The sequence below is a fragment of the Sprattus sprattus genome (assembly GCF_963457725.1).
Source record: "Sprattus sprattus genome assembly, chromosome: 13".
NCBI classification, from domain to species: domain Eukaryota; kingdom Metazoa; phylum Chordata; class Actinopteri; order Clupeiformes; family Clupeidae; genus Sprattus; species Sprattus sprattus.
In genome coordinates this window covers 32,500,779-32,510,778 of record NC_137911.1, presented here as the reverse complement: position 1 = coordinate 32,510,778, position 10,000 = coordinate 32,500,779, and the positions used below count along the sequence as shown (strand labels likewise).

The window sequence follows — 10,000 nt, the reverse complement described above, 5'->3', positions numbered from 1 at the left end:
TTGCACACATCAATGTGGAGACGCGAGAGGGCAACCGCTACTGCTTGGAGCTCAGTGAAGCTGGACTGAGGGTGAGGAGAGGGAGAGGAGAGGAGAGGAGGGGAGGGGGGAGCCATTGAACCCGTCTGTGTGGTATTATAACATCTGTAAGCTTCTGTGTCGTATTATAACATCTGTGTGCTTCTGTGTGGTGTTATAACATCTGCCTGCATCTCGCTTCTAAGTGTATCTTTTGTAGTTTTACATTTAGTATTGTCATGTTTATAATGTATTAATCCATTCAGTGTTGTCATGTTTAAAATTTGGTAATGTATTTAGTGTTGTCATGTACTAGTGTGGTTGTGTATTTAGTGTTGTAATGGTAATAATTTGGCAATGTACTTAGTGTTGTCATGGTAACAATGTGGTAATGTATTGAGTGTTGTCATGGTAATAATAATGTGGTAATGTATTGAGTGTTGTCATGGTGATAATAATGTGGTGATGTGCTCCCTGATTGGCCTGCTGCAGGTGGTGGGTCTGGGCTTTGACCTGGTGGACGAGACCATGAGGACCCAGTACCATGAGAGTGTGTACTCCCTGCTGGACTCCCTCAGTCCGGGCTACCGGGAAGCCTTTGGGAACGCCTTACTACAGCGGCTGGAGAGGCTCCAACAGGACGGACGTTAAAGTCCCGCTTGCAACCATCTACATTCCATGATGCGCTACTCGGCCTGATTGCTGTGTGGAGATGAGCTGAGGGGCCGTGCTTACCTTTTATCCCCAGGAGGGGGCGCTGTGATTAGACTGGTGGTGATGAGGCACAAGGAGAGGGGGAGTGTGCTGCGGTGTCAGCCTCCTGCTAACTCATCTCTGGGGCGAGGGTGGGCCTGTGACGGCCTGGCCCTCCACTGCAAGACATTTCTGTGCATTTTCTATTTGGGGTTTTCAACGTGTGTGTGAAACGTATAGCAGAGGTATTAAACACAAATCCATTGTTATGCATTTGAACTCTGTTCTCCATTAGCCAGTACCCACAGCTACCCACTTCCTCAGCCTACGCTTTGGTGTGTAGGGTTTGCACTTCTGTACTCTGTACACACACACACACACACACACACACACACACACACACACACACAGCTCCACACCTCTGTTCCAAGCCAAAGATATAACAGTTAGTCTGCTGTTTAGATGTGTGTGGTGTGTGGGTGGGTGGGGGGGGGCAGTATCTTTCTTATGGTGGCATCGTGAACTCTGACCCTAGCTGAGGAAAGTGAGGCCCAGTCTCATTGTGAAATTGAACCCAATCATCTAATTTGGTTAATTGGCTGATTTAGTAACTAAGGGGGCAATTACTCTTTCACATAGGGCCAGGTGGGGTTGGAATGCTTTTTTCCTCCAATAAATGACCTAATTTAAAAACTATATTTTGTGTTTACTCAATTATCTTTGTCTAATAATAAAATGAGTTAGATATTCTGAAACATTTAAGTGTGACAAATATACAATGGAGCCAGCCTTTCTCACCAGCTTGTTTAATTTGTTTGCATCCCTTGTGTTGATGTTACCCCCCCCCAACACACCACACCAAAGCAGACTACACTGGCTACTAGACTGGTTAAACATCTGCAGCAGCCTATTGCACACTTTAAAGGACCTGAGCCGCCTCAGGAAGAACAAGGCGCTCTGCCCCTTCCTGTAAAGGGCCTCAGTGTTGTCAGTCCAGTCCAGTTTGTTGTTAATATGGACAACAGGAACTTGTAGTTGTCCACCGCCTCCCCTCGGATGGTGATCGGGGTCGGACCCGCTGCTGCCTCTTTGTCTATTATTATTAGTTATTGTCATTATTATTATTAGTTATTGTCATTGTCATTAATATTATTATTATTGTCATTGCCATTCATGTCCGTATTGTGACTCTTTAATAATGTAAGATTATTGTTTATGCTTACTAAGTAGTCCTAAGAACATAATTGTTCAGACTGAGCTTGTGTTTCACCCTGTGTTCCACTGTGCACCTGATAAACACTTTGACTGAATACAACAGAGGCCCAAAGTAGCAGAATTCTTTATTAAATGTCGGTAAAAAGCCTTAATTAAAAACAAAATGACACACAGACGGACTCGCACACGACGAGGAGGGGCTGACTACACAGCAGTCAGCGAGAGATAACATGATTCCCAGCCCGCACCTCCACACCCCCCTACACACACACACACACCACCATCATCATCATTCTCACACTGATCAACATCAATAACCCCAGTTTGGCAGCATGGACGTATGCAGTTCAGCAACATTTCATCGGTGACATCACCAAACCATTCAACTGCATGTAAACAATGATTAACTGTTAAAAATCCACAGGTGGAAATAAAAATTTGAATTTAAATCTTAAAATCTCTGGTCATACAAAACTGAGAGTCTCTCAAACACACAGACGCCCGCCCCCCCCCCCCCCCCCCCCCCCCCCCGAGCGGTCTGTGCCTCCAGTCTCCCAAAGACAGACGCCCCCCAGAGCTGTCTGTGGGTTCAGCTCACGATCTGCACGGGGAACTTGATGCAGAACAGGTCTTTGCCTGAGTCGTCCCGGAGCTCCCACTCCACCACCAGCTTGATCTGAGGAGAGGAGGGGAGGGGAGCGCACGAGTCAGATCACATGACTGCCACACAATAGATCACATGACTGCCTCACAATAGGTCACATGACTGCCTCACAATAGGTCACATGACTGCCTCACAATAGGTCACATGACTGCCTCACAATAGGTCACATGACTGCCTCACAATAGGTCACATGACTGCCTCACAATAGATCAGGTCAGCAGTCCGCCAGGTCAGGGACCAGACAGACAGATTAGGGAAGTTACTGCGGTTTCATTTCTTCAGAGATAAGAGCAAGGGTTATACAGCCAGGTTTCATGTTCCCCATTTTGTTAACTGTACTAATTAACAGCGGGGTATTGTGAACAGCAGCAGTAGTTTTGCTGAAGTTATTAAGAGCAGCAGTAGTACTATCTCTGGGGTTATCTAACAGTAGCAGTAGTAGTACTTACCCTGAGTTAATTAACAATAGCAGCAGCAGTAGTAGTACTATCTATGGGGTAATTTACAGTAGCAGCAGCAGTAGTACTTACCCTGAGTTAATTAACAATAGCAGCAGCAGTAGTACTATCTATGGGGTATCTAACAGTAGCAGTAGTAGTATTTACCCTGAGTTAATTAACAATAGCAGTAGTAGCACTTACCCTGAGTTAATTAACAATAGCAGTAGAACTATCTCTGGGGTTATCTAACAGTAGCAGTAGTAGTACTTACCCCGAGTTAATTAACAATAGCAGTAGTAGTAGTAGTAGCACTTACTCTCAGGTATTTAAAGGTGCATTAAGGATTAATAGCTATTCGCTAAAGGTATGCTAGCAGCTAAAACTAACGAAATCTCTTGAAATGTGCTGACTTTGACATTATGACAAACTAATTACTCAACGACTGTCCTTACACAGTCAAACATCAGTCATTTGCAACACAAGACTAAGCAAGACGGCAAATAAGCTACTTACTAGATCGGCAGAAGGTAATCAAAGTCAGGTCGGCGGGCATCGGCAGGCAAAACTACAGAACGCAGTTATATGCCCATCGACCCTGCTATGCCATTGGCACGGACGCAATTCTCCATATTAAAAGTCATTGTAGCGCCCCAATTTTATTTAATCTGTTATTTTAAGGTTAAACTGCTTATCCTAACCCTAATCCTGAAGCATAATTGTTGCATATTGTACCTTTAACAGCAGCAGTAGTAGTAGTAGTACTTACTCTGGGGTACTCGGGTTTGACAGGCAGCTGGTTGACGTAGTTGTAGCTGGTCTGTTTCTGGATGGGGCAAGCGATGCCACACTTGCAGCCGTCCTCTACGGGGATGGGGAAGGGGATCGGCACGCCGGCGATCACACCGTGCACCACCGCCTTACTGGTCTGACTCTCCACCTCTGGAGGGGTCAGCAGGTCAGGGGTCAAAGTTCATTCATGTGTGACTGCTGATATTTAGAAAAACAAAAAAAAAACTCAGAGAAGGGGAGTTGTGGACTCACGGCTGGTGAAGGTGACGTTGACGGCGTAGGAGTGGCCTTTCTGCAGCTGGCAGGGCTGTTTGGGGCAGGGGTGAATGTCCACCAATGCCACCTTACCCACGGAAGAGCCTGACGGGAGGAGAAGGATCTGATTGGTCACCAAAACCTCAGAAATGACTGACCACACCACAGCTGTGAAACAGCACCGAGTTTACACAACCCCTTAAATTAAGTTATAGCAGGTCAAGGAAACTACAGTCTAACAACAACAAAACAACAAAGACGCTATTGTTCGTTTAATTGGTGAAGGGTAAAACTGTCCCATCTCCGTTTAAAGATAAGGCAGGAAAGAATCTAGAGTTGTATAGTCGGTTGTGTGTCGGGAGTCGAGCTCAATATGAAACATCACATGAAACTATGTGTAGCAACCAAGAACAGTGAAATATCAAACGTATCAGCACTGGTGGGGTTTTTCGCAAACCATACTTACCACAATCCAGAAATTTCACATGCTCGGCGTACGTCAGTGCGAGGAGCAGCATGAGGAAGGTGCAAACGTCGCGAAACGCCATTGTGCAGACTGGCTCACTACAATTCCAGGTCAATGTGATCTTGCTGCGTAGCTACGAAAACAATAGGGCAGAGAGTACTTCAGATGATACTTGGCACACACTGTACTTAACATCAGGTATTTAAACAGTCTGGACCGATCATATGACTGCGGTGACCTCACACACCCGCCCACTAAGTCAGAAAGCCAAACCAAATCTATTTCCAACGTAAATCCTATCACAAGGTACTGTTGTTAACTTATACAATGCCTATTGGAATCGACAAATACAGCTGGTTGATTAAGTCTCCTGAAAGTTACAAACAAACTTTGAAACCCACTAGTTGATTATTCACCAGAGAACTTGTCGAGGCACACACCCGTAGACGGTACACAACTTCCTGGTTGTTCAGAGTGACGCAAATTTACGCCGCACCGTCAAATGAGTGCTACCCTGACGGGCGTGCGATAAGCCAATCACAGTAATCATTAACTGACGGAAACGACAGACTTTCGTTGGCCAATCATATTATTAGGAACCCAAGATAGGGTTGATCCTGCAGAAAACAGTTTGTTGTTATGGGAAGATGTCACTTGTTCGTTGCGTCATGCTAAGTGCTACTAGGACAAAGGCATGGAGCGTCGGAAGGTAAACAGTGACATGGACCCAAAATTGTCTTTATTTGCATTAAGTACTGTATTATGTGTAAATAAGCAAATCAATCAAAATAAGACATCGTTTCCTTAGCTTGTCTCCATTGGATTGACTGTGCTAAGTTAGCGAACTTCCTCAGGCAAGCTAGCTAGATAGGTCACGTTACTTTATATAATTGTAAGAACGTACAATGTTAATATAGTGTACTTAGAGTTAGTGTTTTATCGATTTTCTATCTTAATGAACAAGAAAGCAAGGCAGGCTGATTAACACTTGGCTTAGTGTACTGTTCTATTATTTACATGACCAAATGCATTGTGGTCAACCGATATCAGCTGCATGCACGTTAAGCACTTGTTGACGTTTAAGCTTGTATTACTAATTTATGAATATTTATGTTTATTTAGTTTCAGGAAATGTCTTTTCTTATCTGTTGAGGCTGGGCACCTAAATATGTTTCACCGTGGGAGAGTGGAAAACGTCCTTTCGATTCCTTTTTATGTCTTGACATATTAAGTTATTGACAATAAAGCTACTTTGACTTTTTACTTTGACTTTGATAGTAAAATATTAGCTGTCATAAGGCAAACAGCTAACAGCGTCCGTCTGTTTCTCAGAGCGTCTTCGGCGCTTCTCTACGCGGCCGGTGCGCCCGGCAAGGCACTGGCTCGCACTCCACAGATGTCGCCAATGGTGTCCGCCTTCTCACCAAACTATAGCAGCACGTCTGCCGCCCAGCAGCAGCAAACACCGGGCATCAACGATGACTCAGTGAAGCTCAGCGCGTCCTGCGTGAAGGTGAGCACTTAACGCACGTCTGCATGAAGTATATAATAATAATAATGATGATAATAATAATACTCATTCAATCTTATATAGCGCTTCTCTTAATACCCGAAGTCACTTTACAGAGTCCAGTAGTCATTCATACAGTCATACCGGTGGTGGTCAGCTACATCAGTATACAGTACCAGTCAAAAGTTTGGACACACCTTACATTTTTTTGTGTGTGTTTTCTTTACTTGTATTATGTTCTACATTGTAGATTAAAACTGACGACATTTACACTACGAAAGAACACATATAGAATGATGTTCCTAACAAAAAAAGTGTTATCTACCATGAAGAAAATTATAAAAGTAAAGAAAAAACTTCTCAAAAAATGAGAAGGTGTGTCCAAACTTTTGACTGGTACTGTATGTAGTGAAAGTGTTTGTGTTATGTAGTGTTCTACGCTTTGTTTCATAGCTCAGAGTGTGTGTGTTATGTACTGTGCTATGCTTCGTCTCGTAGCGCAGAGTGTGTGTGTGTTATGTACTGTGCTATGCTTCGTCTCGTAGCTCAGAGTGTGTGTGTTATGTACTGTGCTATGCTTCGTCTCGTAGCTCAGAGTGTGTGTGTTATTTACTGTGCTATGCTTCGTCTCGTAGCGCAGAGTGTGTGTGTTATGTACTGTGCTATGCTTCGTCTCGTAGCTCAGAGTGTGTGTGTTATGTACTGTGCTATGCTTCGTCTCGTAGCTCAGAGTGTGTGTGTTATTTACTGTGCTATGCTTCGTCTCGTAGCGCAGAGTGTGTGTGTTATGTACTGTGCTATGCTTCGTCTCGTAGCTCAGAGTGTGTGTGTTATGTACTGTGCTATGCTTCGTCTCGTAGCTCAGAGTGTGTGTGTTATTTACTGTGCTATGCTTCGTCTCGTAGCGCATGGGCGAGATCATGGATAAGGGCGAGTACCTGCGCATCACCGTGGAGGGGGGCGGCTGCTCGGGCTTCCAGTACAAGTTCTCCGTGGACAACAACAGGAATGATGATGACAGGTAACCATGGCAACCCTAACCCTTACCCAGGTTCACAGTTGGTGCAGGGGGAGGCTTTGTATGGAAACACTGCGGGGGATTCCCAAAACACACACACACACACACACACACACACACACACACACACACCACTGCCCCAGGACACACACACCACTGCCCCAGGACACACACACACACACACACACACACAATTCTCCAAATTGCTTCATTCTGCAGGTTTATACTTTAGTGTGCTCTACCTTGCAGATTGCACATTTACAGACATCATCTAGAGTGCAACTGTCTAGACGAGTTGTCATGGCAACAATGGTGGTCTTAATCCAGACTATTTTTGGCCCAAAGAATTCCGATCAGATTATTATCAGTGCACCCCCCCCCCCCCCCCTCTTGCAGCAGTGTGGATGCGTCGTACTCAACCTGTTGTCACTGACACTGTATCTAGCCTGAGAGATTACTCTGAAGGCAGCTGGTATTCACTAAAAGAAATATATAACATTTTAAAATCTAATGGTTTATTTTAATCCAGTTTGGTGGCAGTTTTTTTTATGGTGAATTTATGTGCTGCTTGTGACGCATGTCCAAAAGAGCTTTCTAAGTACACTGGAAAACAGATCATTGGGATATTTACCAGGCATAGATTTACCAGATATGTAGCATGGTGGCGTGTGTGTGTGTGTGTGTGTGTTCTCTCTCTTTCTCTCACGGTATTTGAGCAGGACGGCGAGTGTGATGTGTTCTCTCTCTCAGGGTGTTTGAGAAGGATAAAGTGTGTGTGTGTGTGTGTGTTTTCTCTCTCTCAGGGTGTATGAGCTTGATGGTGTGTGTGTTCACTCTCTCTCTCTCTCTCTCTCAGGGTGTTTGAGAAGGATAAAGTGTGTGTGTGTGTGTGTGTTCTCTCTCTCTCAGGGTGTTTGAGCTTGACGGTGTGTGTGTGTTCACTCTCTCTCTCTCTCCCAGGGTGTTTGACCATGATGGTGTGTGTTCTCTCTCTATCAGGGTGTTTGAGCTTGACGGTGTGTGTGTGTGTGTTCTCTCTGTCCCAGGGTGTTTGATCTTGACGGTGTGTGTGTGTGTGTGTTCTCTCTCTATCAGGGTGTTTGCGCTTGACGGTGTGTGTGTGTGTGTTCTCTCTGTCCCAGGGTGTTTGAGCAGGACGGCGTGGGTGTGTGTGTTCTCTCTGTCCCAGGGTGTTTGAGCTTGACGGTGTGTGTGTGTGTGTTCTCTCTCTCTCAGGGTGTTTGACCATGATGGTGTGTGTGTTCTCTCTCTCTCAGGGTGTTTGAGAAGGATAAAGTGTGTGTGTGTGTGTTCTCTCTCTCTCAGGGTGTTTGAGAAGGATAAAGTGTGTGTGTGTGTGTTCTCTCTCTATCAGGGTGTTTGAGCTTGACGCTGTGTGTGTGTGTGTGTGTTCTCTCTGTCCCAGGGTGTTTGAGCAGGATGGCGTGGGCGTGATCGTGGACCAGGAGTCTCTGGAGTTCGTGAAGGGTTCCACGGTGGACTTCTGCCAGGAGCTGATCCGCTCCGCCTTCCTGGTGCAGAAGAACCCTCAGGCCGACCACGGCTGCTCCTGCGGCTCCTCCTTCTCCATCAAGGTCTGACCCCTGACCCCTTGTGACCCCTGACGCAGGGTCGCAGGAGGTGTGTGGGGTCGTGGAGCCACCCCAGTTGTCTTGACGACTGAGCTAGTGCTTCACCTTCAGCCGCTTCCTCTTCCTCCATAGATGGCCATCACAGCCGTCACTCTCCAACCTCTCAACCCTGCAGTCAGTCAGCCAGTACCCTAACCTCTGACCTCTAACCCCTGACCTTTAACCTCTAGAGCTCAGTCTTCCTCTTCCTCCATAGATGCCCATCATAGCCGTCACTCTCTAACCTCTCAACCCTGCAGTCAGCCAGTACCCTAACCCCTGACCTTTAACCCCTGACCCTAGAGCTCAGTCTTCCCCCTTCCTCCACAGCCCTACCCCCTGACCTCTCACCCCTGACCCTAGAGCTGTCTTCCCCTTCCTCCACAGCCCTAACCCTGACCTCTAACCCCTGACCTCAGACCCCTGACCCTAGAGTCTGTTTCAGGGTTCATTAGTGTGGAGGACACTTCAGGGAGGATTCTGCACCTTCATCGTAAATTGCATGCAAAGATGCATCGTAAAGTAAATCTAATATTATTATCAGCACATTCACCAGACGGGTTGTAAGGTAAATCTATTAAACGAGCCCATTCAAAGGACGAGTGGATTGTGATGACCTAAGATCAGCCTGTGGTGTGGACTGAAGACAGAGTGTGTATATATTCATATGAGTACATATGAAAGTGTGTAAATATATTTCTAGAATTAAAGTATGGAAGATAAATAGGCTGTCGGTGTCATTCTTTCAAATATCCCTCAGAAACACCTCACTGTATGAGCTCACTGTATCCACAGAGCAAGGTCAAGATAAGGTCAGCTGGACTATTTCAACTGATGTGACGGCACTGGTTCATTTGGCTCAGAGTAACCCCACACATGTTACAGGTCTGCCTCATGTTGTCATCATGTGACATCAGGAGAACAGTCAAGATCTAGAAGAACTCAGGAGAAAAGGCAGGTTCTAGGAGACATTGGGAAAACTGTTGTGAGAGGATTCTAAAGGGATCCGACACGTCCCACTGATCATCTTACACTCCTGTCAGTCTGTTGCCCTGACACCCCATAATATTCTGCTGTCAGTCTGTTGCCGTGACATCATAATCAGCACACGTCCCACTGAACATCTCACACTGCTGTCAGTCTGTTGCCCTGACATCCCATAATAATCAGGACACGCCCACCCCTGAATAAAGCTGCGCGCTCACCAAGAGTTTGTATTTATTAAAATGCTTCTTTTATGAATCATTTCACAAAAATATACAAAAGAATGGCTTTACAAATATTTACATCGATAATATTAA

General features: G+C 45.5%; 3 protein-coding genes across 4 annotated transcripts in view; 2 read left to right on the top strand and 1 right to left on the bottom strand.

Moving 5' to 3' along the window:
• gskip (gsk3b interacting protein) overlaps nt 1-1,387 on the top strand; it is a 2,184-nt gene extending 797 nt beyond the window's left edge. For both annotated transcript variants that reach the window (XM_080850610.1, XM_080850611.1), the window contains exons 2-3: nt 1-71; nt 511-1,387. The exon at nt 1-71 is cut by the window's left edge and continues 151 nt beyond it. In XM_080850610.1, coding sequence (XP_080706736.1) covers nt 1-71; nt 511-669 — 230 coding nt within the window. In that variant the 3' untranslated portion in view covers nt 670-1,387. The remainder of the gene's footprint in view (nt 72-510) is intronic.
• A 1,078-nt stretch (nt 1,388-2,465) lies between these two features.
• Nucleotides 2,466-4,992, bottom strand: LOC308374548 (NPC intracellular cholesterol transporter 2-like). The gene is made up of 5 exons (XM_080850344.1): nt 4,957-4,992; nt 4,541-4,673; nt 4,072-4,179; nt 3,797-3,969; nt 2,466-2,602 (listed from the first exon to the last, which is right to left on the bottom strand). Exons 2-5 carry the CDS (start codon nt 4,620-4,622, stop codon nt 2,516-2,518), a joined length of 450 nt encoding a protein of 149 aa, XP_080706470.1. The 5' UTR covers nt 4,623-4,673; nt 4,957-4,992; the 3' UTR covers nt 2,466-2,515.
• A 173-nt stretch (nt 4,993-5,165) lies between these two features.
• isca2 (iron-sulfur cluster assembly 2) lies at nt 5,166-9,423 on the top strand. The gene is made up of 4 exons (XM_080849864.1): nt 5,166-5,249; nt 5,873-6,053; nt 6,956-7,071; nt 8,495-9,423. Exons 1-4 carry the CDS (start codon nt 5,188-5,190, stop codon nt 8,667-8,669), a joined length of 534 nt encoding a protein of 177 aa, XP_080705990.1. The 5' UTR covers nt 5,166-5,187; the 3' UTR covers nt 8,670-9,423.
• The last annotated feature ends 577 nt before the right edge of the window (nt 9,424-10,000 follow it).